General features: G+C 40.8%; 2 protein-coding genes across 2 annotated transcripts in view; one reads left to right on the forward strand and one right to left on the reverse strand.

The window, feature by feature from the left end:
* The window catches only part of mtss1 (MTSS I-BAR domain containing 1), a 745,180-nt gene that overhangs the window by 170,801 nt on the left and 552,393 nt on the right, over nucleotides 1-21,986 (reverse strand). The window lies entirely within an intron of this gene.
* On the forward strand, nucleotides 184-10,855 carry LOC308082007 (uncharacterized protein; the record flags this gene model as incomplete). The annotated part of the gene is made up of 4 exons (XM_080423617.1): nucleotides 184-413; nucleotides 5,071-5,163; nucleotides 5,743-5,880; nucleotides 10,836-10,855. The coding sequence occupies exons 1-4, from the start codon at nucleotides 185-187 to the stop codon at nucleotides 10,853-10,855; spliced, it is 480 nt and encodes a 159-aa protein (XP_080279743.1). The 5' UTR covers nucleotide 184.

Genomic DNA, 21,986 nt, shown 5'->3' on the forward strand with positions numbered 1-21,986 from the left:
AGTGAGTGCGTGTCATGAGAATAACTATTGGTTTACAGTGACACGTTAAACGCACCATAGAATTGGTCAGCCTGGTCATAACCCGATATATTATAACTCATAACTCATTGCGGTGAAAAACGTGTCATAAAGGAGTTTATAAACGTGTCAAATGGAGTCTGTACGGCTGAAGATAAATGAACACATGACGTCGGTGGGAGAGGAGATATTGTGTGTTTTGGACAAACAGCGTGGTGCTGATGTTTGTTGTATGAAGCTCGTCAGAGTGCTTGTGTTGGAGCGCCTCAGTGCGGCTGCAGAGTTCATGTGCAACCTCTTCCATAAAGAGATAGAGACACTAGAAAATCTGCTGGAGAAACAAAACAAACTGCTGGACATTGATTTTGATATGGACATCGATCTACACACTGCGGGTATGTCTGTTACACACACAACACCAAACTACACACTGCAGGTATGTCTGTTTCAACTAGGGTTGCCAACTTTCAGAAATAGAAATACGGGACACATGCACGCGCGCGCATGCGTCGGTCTCGCACGCGCGATTTTTTTTTTGCGGTTTTGCGCGGATTTGGGAGTTGTTTTGATACTTTATTTCGGTTTTAGGGTTAGGGTTGTTAGGGTTATTTAATTCTTTTTTTTGGGAGTTTTTTTTATACTTTAATTCGGTTTTAGGGTTAGGGTTGTTAGGGTTATTTAATTCTTTTGGGGGAGCCAGCCCCCCAAACTCCTGAAATGCATAGAAATATATGAAATCTAAATAAAAAAATCTATGAAATTTATATTAATTATATTGAATTATTATATATTAATTATATTATTTATGTATTTATTAACTGTTAATCCATTATGAAGAATTCCGTTTTCCAGATAAGCATAACAACATAAGAGTTATTCTTTAAATTGGCACACTATTTAATTATATTGATTAATATATATATAAGAGTTATTCTTTAAATGGGCACACTATTTAATTATATTGATTAATATATATATAAGAGTTATTCTTTAAATGGGCACACTATTTAATTATATTGATTAATATATATATAAGAGTTATTCTTTAAATGGGCACACTATTTAATTATATTGATTAATATATATAAAAGTTATTCTTTAAATGGGCACACTATTTAATTATATTGATTAATATATATAAGAGTTATTCTTTAAATGGGCACACTATTTAATTATATTGATTAATATATATTAAATAAAAGTTTATTTATTAGACTTTAAAAACTCAACATAAATAAATAATCAACCATATTAGTCTACTGAAATAGCCTAGACTATGCCCACATCAGCAGCCAATATGTAGGCTGCCAGGGCAGGTAAATAGAAATACTGACATCTTGCTAAAAAACACAACCAGATAAATAAGATGTAATATCCCATACCGAATCGATCTCAGGAGATGTTTTAGTCATGAAGAACTGTGACCAGTCCACCGTGCGCGCTGAACCATGTTGTCACAGGCAGCGCAGGGCAGAACGTATCCTAGCAACGTGAAAGCGCTAACTCTCATTGGTCGTGTTATGAGTAATGAGCCAATGAGTTGCTGAGCGCACTCCCAGACAATGGCTTCATAGCCAGCGTTGCCAAGTCTGCTTATTTTCCGCAACTTCCCTGGAACAAAATTTGGCTTGTTTTTGGCTTGTTTTTGTAGGTCGGCCTGGCTCATTTCTCTCACTATACTTGGCAACACTGATTGACACCCGCAAGCTCTCACTCACACAGAGAAGAGACAGAACGGCAGCTCCGTCTCGTTTGTGTGTGTGAGTGTGAGTGAGAAATACTCTCTCTCATATAAAAATCGCGCCGTCATTCCACGACCCCAAAATACGGAACATAGTGTGCGTCCCGTAACAGTTCAATACGGAACACGTCTTTTAGTTTCCAAATAAGGAACGATTCTGTATTTTACGGGACGGTTGGCAACCCTAGTTACAACACAACATTAGCCCCTTTCGTAACCCTGTATACCTTTTTTGTAATTGGGAAGGCGGTATCCAGGGTCCCTTGAAAGTCAATGTCTTCTCCCATTCACCGTAGCCCGGCCCCGGGGCTTCTTTCACTATACATTAGAAGAGTTGGGAGCAACGGTCTCAGTGGCTTGCCTTGTTAATCACTAGATTGCAACTCCCTCCTTGCTGGTGCCCCGGCGTCTGCCATCAGACCTCTGGAGCTTGTTCAGAAAGCTGCGGCTCGTCTGGTGTTCAACCACCCCAAGTTCTCCCACACAACTATCCTTCTCCGTTCTCTACACTGGATCCCCGTAGTGGCTCGCATCCAGTTTAAAACCCTGGTGCTAGCCTATAGGGCAGTGAAAGGAACAGCTCCTTCTTACCTCCGGGCTATGGTCGATGCTTACACCCCTGCCTGACCACTTTGGTCTGCCGCCTTGGGGCGACTGGTTGCCTCGTCGCTCAGTGGTTCTTCTGGCCGATCTACACGGTCACAGCTTTTTTCTGTTCTGGCCCCACAGTGGTGGAATAAACTCCCCACTGATGTCAGGACAGCAGAGTCACTGCCCATCTTTCACCGCAGGCTGAAAACCCACCTCTTCAGGAAACACTAGCCTTCGTCTTTGCCTTGCCTACTTGTTGTTAACTAGTTGTACGAGCTCTTGTTTTCTTGTTTGATTGGATCTTGTTTATTCAATACACTTATTTGTTTTAGCTCTTGCTCATTATATTTTTCTATTTGTCTCATCTGTTTAAGAAAGTAGGTAGCTGATATATTGCACTTTTACCTTAGCACTAGGTATACTCTTTTAGTTGTTGAATGCACTTATTGTAAGTCGCTTTGGATAAAAGCGTCTGCTAAATAACTGTAATGTAAATGTAATGTAATTATACAACAGTGTTGCGTTGTTGGATGCAATAAGTGTTCAGAATTTGTAGTTAAAATGTACTCATTTTCAACTTGGAAGCAAAGCTACGGAGATCAGATGTCGCATGTCGGAGATATCAGATAAACGTCGTATGGCTTGGGTGTCAGCCTTAAAACAAAATAACATAACCTTCAACAACATTCCCAAACACATGCAGGCTCTCTGCAGTACCTGTGCTCAAACGAGCATGACAGCACACACTCAAAATGTAAGTCTCACAAAGCAGAGCCCCGTTTAAGTGGCTAATGGCTAGGCTAGCAGAAGTTTGCGGCCATAGTAGCTACATTTGGCATATTTTTTTTATTTATTTCAATCGAATATCTTAGAATACAATGAGATTTTAAGTTAAGTTAGGTTTTGTTTCTCTATTTGTTTCTCTATGTGTCAGTCTGGGAAAAGTTGTCTAACGTGGCTTACGGTGGCTGAGTAAACAGGGTCGGTCTGTCTGTCTGTCTGTCAGAGACGGACCCCAGGACAGAGATAACATTCGCAGAAAGGTTGTTATTTTGAGAGAGAAATGTCCTGCAATATGAATACATTTTGTCTTGTTTTGATGGTAACTGTTGTGTAATCGCAATATTACACTAGGGAGGGTGGCTTTATCATATTATTGACACCGCCGTCCTTATTTACAACTGTCGTCACAATCATAGCAATAAAGGCGGTGACCGGAACTACGTCATTTTGGGCAAGTCTCCACCCTAATCCTGTTCCCTATAGAGAGACGGACAGAGGCTATTGTGTGAAAAATCACTTGACAATGTTTTTAAACATCACCAATAAAAAGCCTACAAATGACACTATGTGTCTGTACCAACATCCATGGACGAGGGGCAATAATGACACTTGACAAGAAAAATAACACTGCAAACTGTCAAGCGACTAAGATAAATAACACTGCAAACTGTTAAGAGACTAGGATAAATAACACTGCAAACTGTTAAGAGACTAGGATGAATAACACTGCAAACCGTCAAGAGACTAGGATAAATAACACTGCAAACTGTTAAGAGACTAGGATGAATAACACTGCAAACCGTCAAGAGACTAGGATAAATAACACTGCAAACTGTTAAGAGACTAGGATGAATAACACTGCAAACCGTCAAGAGACTAGGATAAATAACACTGCAAACCGTCAAGAGACTAGGATAAATAACACTGCAAACTGTTGAGAAACTGCGACTTATGTTGTGCACATCGCACAGAAATGACATTGAACACACTTTTTAAAGTACAGACTATATCTAAAACACAGCATGCTAAAAGTTGGGACGGGTTAAGCAACGGTCATCAACATGAAGGTACAATAAATTAATATTCTACAAAAAGGGAGGCACTTGAGCATTAGCCTGGTTCCAGACGAATCTGCCTTTGCAAAATTGCATCGCACTTTAGCCCTCGGCAGATTAGGTCTGGCCCCCCTCAATAGAGATTTCAATTCTCTCCCTCCGAAGTCGTGAGGGACCAATCAGGGCCCAGTATCCAAATGTGGGCGGGCTTATCACCTTATTTGGAGCAATGACGTACAAGGAAGCTCTGATTGGTTCGTACAAGGAAGCACTGCTCTGATTGGTTTAGGTCTAACCAATAGAGCCCGTTTGGATCTTTTTGTAACCGCCCCTTGGAAAAAGAATCTATCGTTGATAGGGACCAGACTAATATCCACGCAGTGTGTCGTGTGATATTGTCTGGCCACGCGAGGCTACTTGAGCATAGCAACAACTAATAAAATAAAATGAAGGAAAAAGAACAGTGACTGCCCTGCTGACCACAGCCCTGTGCGTCACCAGTTCAGCCTAAAATGTACAAAAACACCAATTAATCACTAAGCATACAACCCATCATCATTACATAATTAATACAATTATACTGGCAAGCCCAATTTCCTACCTCCTAGGCCCGAGGCACATACCAACAGGTAGGAGCTTGGGCTGACCAGGATCTGCTCATCTGGCACTCTCAGGCTCTGCTAAAGCTCTGTGTCCATCTATGTCCTTACTATTAAAGTCCTTATTCATGTCATATTAAAGTCCTTATTATAAAATGCATTATTAATGTCACATCAGAGTCGTTATTATTTAAGTCCTTATTCATGTCACATGAAGTCCTTATTATTAAGTCCATATTCATATCACATCAAAGTCCTTATTTATTGTATTCCTTCATTCCAGGCAAGTGTGTGGACTCCAGTCTGGAGGTGAAGATAAGTTCTCCAGCCAGGACTGTTTCTATTAAACAGGAACCTGAAGACCACCTGGATCTCAGTAAGTTTCAAGCACTCTGCATTTATTTATTTTATTGGAGAAAGTGGGCCGGTACTGAAGGTACCGGCTCACTTCCTCCAATAAAATAAACATTTATCGATATGAATTGATACACGATTCATATAGGTTATCGACTTTAGCGTTAACAATGTGACTACATCGATGCATGGACCCCTGCATCGAACGAAATGTATCGGACAATGGTTCAGTGGTAAAACTATTAATGGGTTCACTGAAGCTTTGCAGTTAATTCTACTTCAGTATTAACTAACCTGCTGTAGAAGACTCACTGAAGTTAATACTTTCAAAATAATAGGGACTGCCTCTGATTCAGATCGTCTCGCATCTTCTATGTGAGTGCTGCAATGTAAACAAACAACAGCCACACTATTTACAGCACAGAGCGCAGTCAGCACACCATCAAATAAAACATTTGGAAGATGTGGGGGAAGAGTAATCTGTTGATACTTTTTCCAGCCACAACTCTGCACTGGTACTGCAGTAGAGGTACAGGATTCAAACCTTTTTATAGCCTCTTTTATAGAGTAATAAAGTACTTATAGAGTAATTGTTTCCTAGACTTCCTGCACGTCCCTGTGTGTAAAGAGGGCGTTTCACCTGAAGATGAGCGAAGCCACAGTCTTGTCCAGGAGGAACCACAACCTCCACAGATTAAAGAGGAACAAGAGGAGCTACTTCAAAGACCAGAAGAGGCTGGTGGGTCAATGTTGATATTACTAGCAATGAAAAGTGAAGAAGATGATGAAAACAGAGAGACAGCGCCTGTAGCCAGCACCTCAACTGAATACATGAAAACACAAGCTGATGTAGAGGACTGTGGAACATCCCAACCAACTAGTGATGACCAGCTCCTCTCCTCACACTGTTCTGAATCTGACACTGAAGACAGTGATGAGTGGGAGGAGACTAGGGGAGATCAGTCAGCTTTAAACACACTGAAATCACACTATTGTTTTGATCAAAAGGAAAATCTGAAGAGACACACTATGATTCACACAGGTGAAAAGCCCCTTGCTTGTACAGTTTGTGGTAAATGCTTTGCTGATAAAAGTACTCTAAAAGCACACATGAGGACTCATACAGATGAAAAGCCCTTTTCTTGTACAGTTTGTGGTAAAGGCTGTCGTCAAAAGAGTAATCTTAAAATACACATGATGTCTCATACAGGCGAAAAGCCATTTTCCTGTACAGTTTGTGGTAAAGGCTGTCTTCACAAGGGTAATCTTAAAGCACACATGAGGACCCATACAGGCGAAAAGCCATTTTCTTGTACAATTTGTGGTAAAGGCTGTCTTCACAAGGGTCATCTTAAAGGGGTAGTTCACCCCCAAAATAACTTTTTTTCTATGTATTCCTCACCACCTGGAGCCTTGAATTCATAGATATTTTTTTGTTTTTGTCACATTCCTAAGCCAATAATTTGATTATAATAAATTTGTCCCCATTGATTCCGGTAGGAGACACAAATGCATTTGTGTCTCCTACCGGAATCAATGGGGCTAAATTTATTATAATCAAATAATAAAGGAAGGAATGCGACAAAAACAAAAAAATATCCATGAATTCAAGGCTCCATGGGGTGAGTAATCCATAGAAAAAAAGTTATTTTGGGGGTGAACTACCCCTTTAAAGCACACATGATGTCTCATACAGGCGAAAAGCCCTTTTCTTGTACAGTTTGTGGTAAAGGCTGTCTTCCCAAGGGTCATCTTAAAGCACACATGATGTCTCATACAGGCGAAAAGCCCTTTTCTTGTACAGTTTGTGGTAAAGGCTGGCCTTTCAAGGCTAATCTTAAAGCACACATGATGTCTCATACAGGCGAAAAGCCCTTTTCTTGTACAGTTTGTGGTAAAGGCTATAAGTACAAGGGTCATCTTAAAACACACATGAGGACTCATACAGGCGAAAAGCCATTTTCTTGTACCGTTTGTGGTAAAATGTTTCTTCAGAAGGGTAATCTTAAAACACACATGAGTACTCATACGGGCTAAAAGCTCTTTAATGGAAGTTAGTCACACACACACAGACAAATACAGTATATGACCATTCAGTCTAATCCAGGATAAAGCAGAGGAATCACATAATCTGACAATATCAACATGACTGAATACAATAAACATATTAAATTTACACAGTATCTTGTGTTTGGCTTATTGTTTATCTTGTGTATGGATCTTATTTTCTATTCAACGTGATGGCATTTCAAATGCTTTTGGGGCGGTGAAACCGCCCCTATAAGTGAGGTTTGGAAAAATGTACAAATATCCTGCGCTGTGAAACCGCCCCTATAAGTGAGGTTTGGAAATGTGTACAATTATCCTGCACCGTGATTGGCCAATCACAATCTATTCAGGACTGTGATTGGCCAGTGTCACATGACACATGTGCATAGCCCTATATAAGAAACCATAACTTGAGAAAAACCATAAATTGGTTTTTCTCAAGTTATGGTTTCGTCCATCATAAAGAGTGTTTCAATAAATGTATTTATCTTTTGTACATGATTGGTTGACTCCATTCAGTATTGTGATTAGCTAGCAAGACACCGCCCACTTCACACAGGGTGTGATTTTTTGTTATGTTGTATTATTCCCCCCAGCTCATAGGTTATTATTGGTAGAACAACATGAGCACCATTGTCTCTCCACAGTTATCAGGATAAAAAAAGTCATGTTCATTATTATATTCATTACTATGTAATGCAATAATTATTATGTCCATTGATATGAATGCTATAATGGTGCAGTAAAGTGCTGACAAGCTGCTGGGTTTGTGTAGCAGTTCACTTTGTGTTGACGTGTGTGTTGTTTGGATTGTTCAATTATCATAGTGCATTTTTGGTAGATACTGAGTCAGTTGAGCTAGTTAGTTTGATTATTTATTTACATTCAACAGAGTTTTGTGTGTTTATTGAGGTGTTTTTCTGAACTCAACCCTTTTATACCTGAGAAAAAAAATATATATATTGATACTGCTTTTTGTTTGTTTGGTTTAATAAAGGTTTCACCACTACAGGTCCTCTTTATCATTACAGAAATGTTTTCAATTATGTGTACCCCATAACTATTGTGAACAGTACAGTCATTTTACAGCATGTACTGTATAACTTGTATTTAAGCTATGTAGCTACAGTATACTACAGGGTACATGCTGGGAGTAAGTGTTCATTTTCCAGTCTGCATACATTATTATTATTATTATTATCATTATAGTTGTGTTGTTATTATACAATAGTGACTAGCCGTGTTCCACACAAAGTTGTGTCAGTTTTAAACTAGCACACCACCTACTGAAAGTAATGGTCCAGTCAGCGCAGAGAGTCCTGGCCCTTCGGGGCGATCTCAACCAGCTGAACATTGTCTGAGGTGCTCTCATAGACTTCAATGTTAAAGGAATAACTTTAAGGGAATTGGGAGTTTTTGTCACAATCCTTAGCCAATAATTTTATGACCGGAGAGGAGACTCAAATAGTCTCCTACTGAGTCTCTTATTGACTGATGACCTGGTAGACTGAGTCTTAAATTCCTAAGCCAAATTATTGGCTTAGGAATGCGACAAAAACAAAAGAATCTCCATGAATTCAAGGCTTCAAGGCGTGTCTAATTGATAGAAATAAGATTTTTTTTTGGGTGAACTACTTAATGCATGTTTTGTACGTGTAAGTTAAGTAATGTGTATCTAAAGCTTTCAAATAATTGTAGTGGAGTAAAGCATACAATATATTTCTCTGAGATGTAGCAGAGTAAAATTTTAAGATGTAAAGTAAAAGTACTTCACATTAGTACTTAAGGACAGTAATTGAGTAAATGTCACTTTCCACCACTGCATAAAAGCAGCCTATTCCTGGGAAATGGCAAGAGATCATTAGTATTTTAATGTTTCACCTATCAACACACACACACACACACACACACACACACACACACACACACACACACACACACACACACACACACACACACACACACACACACACACACACACACACACACGTTGTGAGTTAAAAGACTTTGTTTGGAAAATGCTGACATTTTGTATTAATTACTAGGCTAGTACTAAAACTGTCAAATAAATGTAATAGGGTAAAACGTACAATATTTGATCTATGAAGCCAAGAGACGAAAACAGTAGATCTACAAGCTCAGTTGTGTGCCTTTATTTTGAGTGAAATCTTGCCAGTTGTGTTTTCCATAGCGTGTATAGATTTTTTTGACGGTTTTAAGTTTAAACCAGAGAACCTAATTCATTGTTTTGTTTTTATTTTATACTAATTTCCAGATTGATCATTAAAATAAACATTCTCCAAACATGCACGGCCCACTTAACACGGCGGTTGAGCGGCTGCCGTGTTAAGTGGTCAGATGGGTGGGCCGTGAACGCTTTGGAGAACGCTTTGTCAAGTGGGCCCTGATCCAGAAAAGGTTGTGATGGCGTCGTAATGCCTGACTTACGCTCAGGGTTGAAAGTGGCTTGAAGTTCTTCTTGCCGGAACTATACCCCGACCTCCATCTCCTCAAATCTTTTTTCCTCATTCATGCATCCCTGAGCATCAATTTATTAATTCCTGGTATGGTGTAGAAATTACAAGCACACAATATCATGCATAGAAAATAGTTTATTTAAATCAAATTGTGTGTGTAGAGTACCACAGAATAATGTCTTAATGTTAACACAAAACTTCAATATCAATATCAAAGATTTATATCAACAGTTACTTGTATAACACAATTAAATTAAATGGTACCACAGATTGTTAATCTTAACACAAAACTTAAATTAAATGGAAATAAGAATTAACCAACATAAATTAAGAACATAAGGCAAAATGTCTCTTGCAATGTGCACATTAAAATGGAAGATCTTCTGAAGATAACTTAAACATTGACTTATTTTTTAAATTAAAATTAAATAAGTAAATAACATGAATTAAAAGAATAAGTCCAAATGTCTCCTGCAATGTGCACATTAAAATGGAAGATCTTCTGAAGATAACTTAAACATTGACCTTTGTAAAATTAAAAGGAAATAAGTAAATAACATGAATTAACAAAAATAAGTCCAAATGTCTCTTGCAATGTGCACATTAAAATGGATGATCTTCTGAAGATAACTTATAACAAATTTTCCCCATCAAAGCAAAATAAAAAAAATAAGCACAAATTAAACACCTTTTTGTGTGTATGGGGTAGAGAGATGTGGTGTGGAAAATGAGAACAATTAATTTACTGTAATGTTTACCCTTTGGTGCTATTTTTGGAAACAAAAAGATGTTGAGAATGGAAGCTGAACACTTAAAACATTTCCCACAGAGGCCTAAAGTAGTTATCCTAAGCAGCAACTCGTTGAGTGGGCTGCTTTTCTTCCTTAGCCCAGCCAAGTCCTCACATAAGGCATTGGATCCCACTGTTTGCATGGTGGTCCCACAGTGCTGATGAAGAGTAGGTTTGCTGCATTTTTTGTTATCAATTTGCTTCTATACTCAGTTATGATATTGTTCATTGAGCTGAACCCCCCGCTTCTTCCTCCACTTGCCTTGCACTCAGTGAACCCAAGGTGGGCTTCTTGTTCACTCACATACTGTAGGGTACGACACAAAGGCCTCACCTCATCTTCTCCAAATTGAGGATTTTTGTGGTCCCATGTGTCAGGGTTGAGGACAGCCATTTGATTGATAAGGCTATGGTAAGCCTCTTTTCGGTTTGCTGTGACACTGGCCTGTGCTCTGTTTGCTGTGGTTGTGAATAGTCTTTCTTTCATAATGTCTGGTAGAGTGGTCTTCCTATTCTGAATAATTTCTGACAAGTTCTTGAGTTCAGTCAGATCATCTGCCAATATTGCAAGACTGTTCACAAAGTGGACACTGCCAGGGCTCAGCGCACACCGACGCAGAGAGCACAAGCAGGCAGGGACAGAGAAGACGGTTCGAGGCCCAGAACAGCCGCCGGGGTACCGCCGTCTGAACCCCCAGGCAGCCACCAACCCGCACCGGCCCACGGGGCAGGGACCACCACCAGGAAGGGAAGGGCAGTGGCCTTCTCTCGAACATCGCCTGCACGCGAAATAGGATGGACGCCTGGCCCCCAGCCAGGGTTGCCTCCAGGCGGGTCATTCGGGTCTCAAGGCGGTCCAAGGTGTCCAACATAACTTCCAAAACACCATATCTGGCGGTGTTGTACTGTCACGGTGTGACATGAAAAGACAGGGAGAGACCCAAACGCAGGAATGCAGACACAGGTGAAGCAGGTTACGGTACTTTACTCGGTAACAGACAGGAAACAAACAAGAGGGAAATAATATAACAGGCACGACACAAGGAGGAGGCACAAGTTTACAACACCGCAAAGAACACAGTGAAACTCAAGCACTTAAATAAGAGAGTCATTAAGCCAAAACAGTGCGCAGCTGGGCACGCAGGTGGCAAAAGTTCCAAAATCAGAGAACACCAGAGGGGGGAGGGGCAAGGCAGGAGACAGGCCCAGAACGCGACACATTATTTGTATAGCACCTTTCATGACATGAAATGCAGCTCAAAGTGCTTTACAGAGCAAGAATAAAATTACAGAAAAAGTACAACTAATTTAACAATAAAGCAAAAGCATAAAACATTCAACATTCAAATAATAGCAAAAAGGCAGTGAATCAGGCAAAACAGTGAGGAGATGAATAACAACACAGAGATTTAAAAATCAACTAAAAGCAAGGAGGGAAGAAATAGGTCTTAAGCTGTGCTTTAAAGCTATCCACTGAGGCTGCCTGTCTTAGGTGTAATGGGAGTTTATTTCACGCCGTCGGCCCGCAGAAGCAGAATGCTGCTTCACCGTGTTTTTTATGTCATTGTAGGCACTTTGAGCAGGTCAGCACTAGAAGACCTGTTGGGGGGGCGGTTTGGAAGCTATCTAGGCAGCCAGTCATAGAGTTAGGAAGGTGCCAATAGTAGTAGTACTCATAGTAGTAGTAGTAGTAGTAGGAATATTAGTTATTGAATTAATTGGTTGGGTTAAGGATATGGTTGTTGCTGGTGGAAGAGGTAATTCTGCGCAGGCACAGCATGGCCAGCTCTGGAACCTCCGGATCGGTGGGTGACGTCATCCGAGGTCACCGCACGGGATGGTGTAGCGCGGCGTGTGACGTCATCGGGTGTCGCTGGGCTTGAGGAAGGCCCTGTTGTTGTTGTTGTTGCGGTGGTTGCGTCCAGTAACAGCTGGAAAAGTCCGGCTTTGTTGGTGGAGCAGGGGAAACTTACACTGGAGAAAACAGAAGTGAGGAGAGGCGGGGGCTTCCGCTTTACTCCCGGATCTTTTTCAGCGTTTTCGTTGTGCAGACTGTATGAGAATGTGTGGGAGGCAACAGTCTAGCTCAAGAGACTACACACACACACACACACACACACACACACACACACACACACACACACACACACACACACACACACACGATGCAATATAACATTTGTACCAGTAGATGTCTCTGACAGACTTATTCTAATGCAATTCAATAAGACATTGAACAATATCTGTGTGTGTGTGTGTGTGTGTGTGTGTGTGTGTGTGTGTGTGTGTGTGTGTGTGTGTGTGTGTGTGTGTGTGTGTGTGTGTGTGTGTGTGTGTGTCATCTAGGGAGCAGGGCATTAGTGCCTTGCTCAGGGACGGTTCAACACATACCAGGGGACCTTTGGTCTCTCCACTCAACTATGAAAGTACACATTACAAAGTACATTTTCCTTTTAATATCAATGCATTGCTGTATTGAAATTAAGACAAACTCCATAATTAGTGCGGTTGCCCGAGAGGACAACTACACTATAGTAGGCTACTTGGGCGACTATTCCTCCCACAGTTTTTGCGGCACACACTCGAGCCATATGTCAAATCGACCGGCCTCAACGGGAATCGTGTGCTAAGAGATACGTTGTATAGTTTAATTAGAGTGACTTTGAGAGCTGTTTCATCATAAATGGAAGCCAATGAGACACTATTTTTGGATTATACATTTTTAATCAACTGCACAACGGAGCAAGATATCTCGCCACTTGGACTAGTTACAGTACGTCATGTAGAGGTAACTACACAACCCAAACCTCTGCCTCTACAAAGTGTGCTATTTCTTTAACACGTACACAGACACACGCCCTTACATTCAGCAAAAACAAATAAAATGCAGCATAGTCTATATAAAGTGCATAGAACATAGATTAACATTTGTTGAGGAATAACAGAGTCTCGCACACTGCCATAGCTTGAAAAATGTTTGAGGCAAAGTTTTGAAAATATGCATTCAATTTTGGCTGTTTTCAAGCTATGGCAGTGTGTGAACATTCAAGTGTTGTACTTAAATACAATGTTGAGAATAATGTTGAATAATTTGAACTTCTACACTACTACATCCCAGAGGAAAATATTACTTCTATTACTTTTAACTCCACTACAATTATTTACCACATTAGTTCTTATTTAATTTGTAGGTTTCGATTTATACAAAACATGTACATTAACCAGCTAAGCTCTATTTTATAAATCATCTATTCGAAAATAGCTCTGAAAAAAAAAAGAACAACTGTACGTTTATTTTGATGTGATTAAAGTTTTTTAAGTGATTTAAGTAAAATGTTGAATACAGGCCTTTTACTTACCGGAGTATTTCTACGTTGTGGTGTTTATTTGAGTAAATAAAACAGGAGTTTTTCTTCTACCACTGCTCCATTTCAACAAAACACCATTTCGTGATCCATATTCATCATTTAGATTAGAATACCAAATGTCCTCCCAGGCACGGGTGTCGGGTGGCTGTGCTATTTGGCCATATGTGTTATGTGTTGTCGTCCCCTGTTGTTTTGACAAAGGTGTCCCAACACTACAGGACGAGGACAGTTTGGTGCCTGAGCGTTCGTCTTTTTATGCACGTTCGTCTTTTTATGCACGTTCGTCTTTTTATGCACAAGTCCTGGACTAATCCAAACCCTTGGGTTGGAGCTCCACACTCTGCACATGTCATGTCCAGTATTATCTATCACTGTTGATGTTTTCCTCAGTAATATGTAGCAAGAGCAATGCCAACGTCTGTGATACATAGTTGAAAGATTTCTTATTATATCTGCTTTTTAACCGCCTCATTTGATTGATGTTTCCTTTCAGACCTGCACCGTGTGTGCATAATCTGACACACACACACACACACACACACACACACACACACACACACACACACACACACACACACACACACACACACGTGAGTGCTAGGGGGTGAGGTGGTGTTCTAACTGGAGGGAGAATAGTCTGGGATTACATGCTCTCAAGGCTTGCTGCCATACAGAAGTGTAAGAAGTACTAATTGTCCAATCTTTATGGTAGAGAATGTTAAAGGTATCATGACCAATGTTTTATTTGGGGTTTTAAGACCTCAATTACACCCAAAAAACCTGAACTTAGAACATTCAGTGGATTTTCTGTGGTCTGGGGTTTTCTGAATAACTAGGCTGAAAAGTAATCTGAGCTTGGCCCTTCGACAGTGAGGTCACAGTCGATTAATCCCGCCCACTCTCCTCCTCGCCCCTCCCCTCCCCTATCCTTTCCTTTGGGGGGGGCGGAGCAGAGGCGATGATTGACAGGCAAAATCCCTCACCAGCGACACCCACAGGCAAAGATTTATTTTTTCATTGCAGTTGAAAAGGCTTTAGAAATGTGAGAGAAAAACACCTGCCATGGATCACTGGAATTGAATTTTCACTTAAAACTTTTTGTACACTTTTGAAGGACCAGGACAAAGACTTTGAATGTGGTGTAAAAGTGAATGTCATTAAACCTTTAAGGCAATATAACTTCTACAATTGGCGTGGTTGTATTTGGTCTCCCTGCTCTTTGATTGAGACATTTACTGATTGTAGAGTGGCTATTTTTGCTATTCTAGTAAAAAGAAAATAGGTAAAATGTCATTTTAAACACTTTTGTGCAATTTTTTTTTTAAAGTAACACACATTCACCTAGCAGAAGCCACGACCAAAACTCACTTTGAAGACTAGAAAAAGTGCTCCTCGGAGCACAGGTCAGGTACAGTAGGTTAGTGTGGGCCAGCAATATTCTGTGAGTTATTATGTGAGAAATCGGACAGATCCGTCTTGATCACTTGACTATAGAGATAATGTGTACTGATTTGCATGATGTTTGGACAAAATGTGTAGGAGTAATATCAAATAATAGTTTTGCAAAAATCAGCCTCCTGGTGGCGCTATAATAGGGCAATGTTGAAAGGGTGGAATTTGTTCCTCAATGTAGTGCGATTGTGCGTGCAAAGTTTCTCCGCACTGGGACGCTGCGTTCATGATTTGCGGCATTTTGTTCAAAACAGGCCAGTCCTGCAAACTTTAGATGTCAATCTTAGCCAATCAGGATGGAATATGAAAAATCAAACAGATCTGTCTTGATCACATGACTATAGAGATCATATGTACCGATATGCGTGAAAGGCAGAGGTGAACATTTTGGGGCAGAGGTCCTGCTCTGGCATTCAGGGAGTGTGTGTGCACAGTTTCACTGCAATCATGCCAACGGTGCCAACGGTTCACTAAAAACTGAGATGGATGGACGGGGTGACGGACACACACACACACACACACACACACGGACGGACAGGGTGCAAAATGTAGTCTCAGCCATGCCTTTCGGCCTGGCGGAGACAATGAAACAGAGAGATATGAACTCATTGTTCCAGATTGGGGGTCTGGTGGTTGGGTGGGTGGGGTCACAGCACACAGCTCGTGTGTGGGCAGTAACACACACACACACACACACACACGCACACGCACACACACACAACCAGGGTACGAGTCAATGACTAATCCCCCCCCCTCACCAGATGGACCTATCACATCATCTGGCCCTGGAGGGCAGCCAGCCATTAGCCAATCGCAGCGCAGAACAACCATGATGACAACACCAGGTTTTTTAAAGCTGGGACGTTGTTGCATAACTTTTTTTTAAATTCTTTCTGTCTTTCTTTCTTTCTTTCTTTCTTTCTTTCTTTAATAATGTTGGAGCGTTGACGTTTTTGTCCGGCAGCAGCAATATGTAAATTCTCCTGATACAACTTAATGATCTTGAATTGAATTGATCAAGGCCTAAAACCTGCCGTAGTAACAATTTGTACATTTGTACTTTTTAGCTCATGACCCAAACTGGTCTCTTAATCCTAATTTACGATTAGTTTTTTGTTTTTATTTTCATTCATGAAATTCTTTAGAATTAGTTTTTAATGAATGAAAATCTTAGATCTTTTTCTGGGGTTTTCCCCCGGTTAAATAATGTATATTTTTGAAATAACAATTAAAAACTAAATGTAAGAAATGAAAAATAAAAGTAAAAGGCTCCCGACACACACGTCAGCTAGGTGGTGAGCAGATCTTTGTTAACAGCGACACAGACAGCGTGACTGAGCGTGCGTGAGTGCGTGCGTGGGTTTGTATGCTGGTGTCTCATTGCTGGCATCTTGGCAGCCATTAATTGCTACGGCACGCTGTGCCATTTGCATGTAGAGATCTACCCTGTACGCCTGAACAAGATGCTCACTCTGACTCTAACACGCATCATTAACAAGCTCTATTAGAGAGAACACACACTCTGAAGTGTACAGGAACCAGAGAGAGAGAGAGAGAGAGAGAGAGAGAGAGAGAGAGAGAGAGAGAGAGAGAGAGAGAGAGAGAGAGAGAGAGAGACACAGAACCTTTACGGGACGGAAGAAATGGTAGATCGACCTTCAGTAGGCAGTAGATCGACCTTCCAATTCCAAGATGGCAGACATACATCCTGCTTGAGATTAATATAATCAAAACACAAAAATACATTCAAGATATTTTCAAAAAGATTCAGACATAAAAGATGTAAGCTCACACTGTGCCACAATGTGACAAGTTGTAAGCATATAGATTTCATAGAAGTATAAAATAGGACTTACGTGGTTAATGTATGTAATAATAATCTAAATGTACAAAAGTTTTCATATAATGTAAGTGGAGTAAAAAGTGTACAATATTTGCCTTTGAGATGTAGTGGAGTAGAAGTATTAATACTCAAGTAAAGTAAAAGTATGTCAACATTGTATTACATGCAGTACTTTAATATAGTTACTTTCCACCACAGCATACAGAAATGTGGATCAAAGTGTTTTTTAAATAGCATGGAGGGTGAGTAATGACTGAGACATGCTAAGAGCCGTTTGCGGCGCACAGCAAAAGACAAATGAATTTTCAGCCCAGTAATTAAGTTAATTAACAAATTTGCATGCATATTCATCAAGCCGTTGAATTCGCACCCGCACAGGCGTTGATGAACACCCGCTGTAATAACCATCTCATTTGCATGTCCGCCATCCATCCCATGACGCCATTTGTCGGCGGAGATGGGAAGGAATGGGGGAGGGGCTGGCTGCCGTTACCGTTTTAACGTAATGAATGAGTCCCACATTCAGAAATATCTGCTGTTAAAATGATTAATGTAACACTATGGGAATAGATAGATAGATAGATAGATAGATAGAGATAGATGGCTGCAAATCTTTTCAGACGGGGGTCCCTGGCCAAATACAATGTGGTGGTCCTTGACATGAAAATGTTTGAGGAGCACTCATCTAAAAGAAGAGCTTACCCTCTGGTTGCTGGCTCTAGAGGGGATGTTTCAGAAAAAGCTCGCAAGGTTGTATGTGTGTCTCGTAAATATTGGTAGTTGCGGGTTGCGTTTCTTTGAGCTTGTTTCTAAAGTGTAGTTGCTTATTTGGGCTTGTTTCCTAATGTCGTTTAAACCAGTGGTTCTCAAATATATATTTTTAAGAACCCCCAAATTAATGTAATTAATGTATTTGTCCACCGACCCCCTCCATCTAAACATATGTTGTGCCAGGGACCCCCATATGAGTGATTTGTGTTTTTAAAATGTTTGAAAAATATTCAAAATGTTTCACTTTTTTTTTCAAGATTTTGAAATGGCCAATGTATATGTTTTAAAGTGCTCACATGGCCTCTGGTCTCTTCTTTTTGGGCTTGTTTTCATAGACCTTGTTGCTTATTTCTCTCGCAAAATCTGGCAACAGTGGTTCTGCGTAGGTGTGGGTGAGAGGCTGCTGGTGAGAGGCCTGGCGTCTCCCAGTCCCACTCTGCCACCGCCTTGAACAGCCGTCTCGTGGGTAAGAGTGGCGTGTGTGTGTGTGTGTGTGTGTGTGTGTGTGTGTGTGTGTGTGTGTGTGTGTGTGTGTGTGTGTGTGTGTGTGTGTGTGTGTGTGTGTGTGTGTGTGTGTGTGTGTGTGTGTGTGTGTGTGTGTGTGCGTGAATGTGTGCGTGCGTGTGTTGCACGTGTGTGTTGGCAGTGATCCCAGAGTCAGACTAACACATCTCTCCAGGGCTTACAGACTGTAGGAACAGCAGGGACCAGTGTTGCCATGTCCGCTTGGCGACTTTGGGCTTGTTTTTCTGTAAAGTTGCTTGTAAATATTGGTAGTTGCGGGTTGTGGGTAGGTTCTGGGCTTGTTTCTAAAGTGTAGTTGCTTATTTGGGCTTGTTTGCTATTCCTTATTTAACCCAGTGGTTCATTTTCATGTCAAGGACCCCTAATATGTATTTGTCCACAAACCTCTCCATCTAACAGTATTTTGTGATCCCTGTATCAGATTTGTGTTGTTAAAATGTTTAAAAAAAACATTCAAAATGTTTCCCTTTTTTTCTACTTTCTTTTTTTGAGAATAGTGGATCTACAAGCTCATAACACAGCGCGATGCGACACATTGTGAGGTTGTAGATCGGCTATTTTCAAATAGGGGGATGCTCATGTGGCCTACAGTAGCTTCTTTTGGGCTTGTTTTCATAGACCTGGTTGCTTATTTCTCTCTCAAGATCTGGCAACACTGGCAGGGACAGACTTTATGCTGCACACAGGCACACAGGCTCACTCACACATGTACCAGTGCAAATTTTTATGTTGTTTTAGTCATAGTCGCAAATCTGTACACATGATCTCTATAGTCATGTGATGAAGACCTACAATATATCTAGTCTGATTATCATGAACGCAGCGCCCAATTGCAATGAAACTTTGCACATACACTCACAGTAAGCCAAGGAAGAACCTCCACCCCAAATTGTACACATTGGCCTCATGGTGGGGCTACAACAGCCCACTTTGCGTTTTGGCCAATAACTCTTTAAATATTTGTTTCCCCTGGATTCCTTGGATCAACACTCTTCATACTTTGTCCATATTACATCTTCCGCCATTTATCTTTTCCTTCAAAACACACTTTTTGCTACAACTCCTACATATTTTGTCCAAAACTCACGCACATCGGTACACATTATTTTTGGGGTTGTGTGATCAAGATGTATATACGTCTGCTTTTTCACATCCCATTCCAATTGGCTATGACTGCCTTCCAAAGTTTACGGGCCCTGTTTGTGTTGGTTGGAGGCTGTCACACATCTCTGTTGTGAGCTGCACAGCAGCAACAGTAAGCAGCAGCAGGCTCTGCTTTGATGCTGGAAGTCTGCAGTGTGACAATGATACATACCGCTGTCTGTCTATCTATCTATCTATCTGTCTGTCTGTCTGTCTGTCTGTCTGTCTGTCTGTCTGTCTGTCTGTCTGTCTGTCTGTCTGTCTGTCTGTCTGTCTGTCTGTCTGTCTCCCACAGAGTGAGTGCCATCTGTCCACGCCTTTCATTTGCATCCACAACACCTGTCCCCCTTGTTTACCCCTCTCACTCCCTAGCATCCCTATTCTGGGGGGAAACATTCGCCAAAAAATAGCCGATCTACAAGCTCACAATGCGTCACATCGCGACGCATTGTGAGTTTGTATATTTATTTATTTTATGCTTAGCTTGTGGACAATTTTTCGGGGAATTTGTTTGAGTGAGCGATGTAGCAGGGAGCCATCTGTCCTCGTCTTTCATTTGCATCTACAACACCTGTCCTCCTTGTTTACTGATCCCACTTCTTACTTATCCTCATCCGTCTGTCCGTTGCTTTCATTTATATTTCATATATATGTATATGTTTTGCATTATCCCCCCAGTCCTTTAAACATAAAAACGTTGTAAAGGTACCTCTGATGGGATCAAAAATGTCTTTGTTTGCTTGAGAAAACAATTGATAATTGTGGTTGTGACAGAAAGAGAGAGAGAGAGAGAGAGAGAGAGAGAGAGAGAGAGAGAGAGAGAGAGAGAGAGAGAGAGAGAGACGGATGGACGGACAGAGTGTGAGAGAGAGAGACAGACAGACAGAGTGAGAGAGATGTTTTTCTTCATTTCATTTATTTATAAAATATACATTATTGTTTTCCCCCTTACTCCTTTTTAAAACTTTAGCTTTAATGTGATCAAAAGTCTTTATCTGCTTTATCTTTTTGCTGTCATTGTTTACGCAGTATCACGCCGTGCCTTTGAACTTAGGGGAAATAATTGGGCTTGCTGACTTCCTGTAGAGGTGTTTGGTACTCTGTACACGTGTAAGCTTGTATCAGAACATGCTGGCTGCTGCTGCGTCCTTTGTGAATCATTTTCTGGGCAAACATCAAGGCGAGTTATTGTACAAAGCATTTCAGACAGAATTTATACGAGCGACTTTTGGACGAGAAGGCCCAGCCCCTATTTGTGAGAATGTGTTGCACTGTGTTGAAGGGATCTAGTGCTGGCAGTAGAAATGGGAGTGCAGGAAGATCGGCCTCGAGCTCAATGCCAGGAAAACTAAAGTAATGACTTTCAAAATGGAGGACAAAACCATTAATGCCAGGGACGGTGCTCGAGGTAGTTGAGGACTTCAATGTCTAGGGGCCTGAATGGAACAGGACATTGTCACTGTCAGCAGAAACCTTGTGTCTCCATATTTCCACTCTTTAATGTTTTGCTTTTTGTTTTTCCTACTTTGTCATAGGGTACGAAAGTGTGACACAAAAGTAGCAAAATAGCTGATATAATAGCTGATATATAGAGCTTATAGATCGGCTATTTTGCTATTTTTTCCTCCTTTTTTTTATGAAAGTATAAATATCTAACCAATGAAAAGTACTTACAAGAGCTTGTGATTGAATAATAACGACACTGGATCCACTGGAACACATGTTATTTTTTCCCATTTTCCTTAAAAGTCTAAATTTGAAGGTGGAAGCTGTTGAAGGGTAGAAGGCCCGAGGGCATTTGCCTGGAATGCCTTGTACGGTATGAGGAGAGTGTGGAAATCAGGGGAGATGACCTCAAGAGGCACAGTAGAATCAGTACTGCTGTACGGGGCCAAGACAACATGGTGTCTACACAAGAATGCTATGTACGAATGGCACTTGATGTCACATGGGCGGACCACATCGGAAACGTGGACCTCTATGGGGGCATTTGAAAGTAGGGCCAGTGGTTGTTAATTTATTTTTTGATTTTTTGATATTATCCAACATAAACATCATGACATATCAGACAGTCTATCCACTTTCCAAAAGGAAATGCATGTATTTAATTTCATGTCCCCAATGTATCTCCCCCCAGCAAATCCAACCCTGAGAATATCACTGCAACATAATAGCGATGTTAGATGTGATACATTTGAAATGAAACATCATTTGAAATGAGACCTAGGCCAGTACAGTCCTCTCGTCACATGCAATGTTGATGCTCTGGAATGGCTGGATATGCAAATAGTTGTTATATACTGACAGGATATCAAAGCTCATACTGTACATTCAAGACAAGGCCCACTGTTGATCCAATCTGCGCCAAAGTTAACGCAGCCACAGTTCAGGGGTCCGCCATGAAAATATGTGGCCCCTGGGGGTGCT

This window comes from Gymnoscopelus braueri (genome assembly GCF_963280865.1).
Source record: "Gymnoscopelus braueri genome assembly, chromosome: 3".
Lineage (NCBI taxonomy): Eukaryota > Metazoa > Chordata > Actinopteri > Myctophiformes > Myctophidae > Gymnoscopelus > Gymnoscopelus braueri.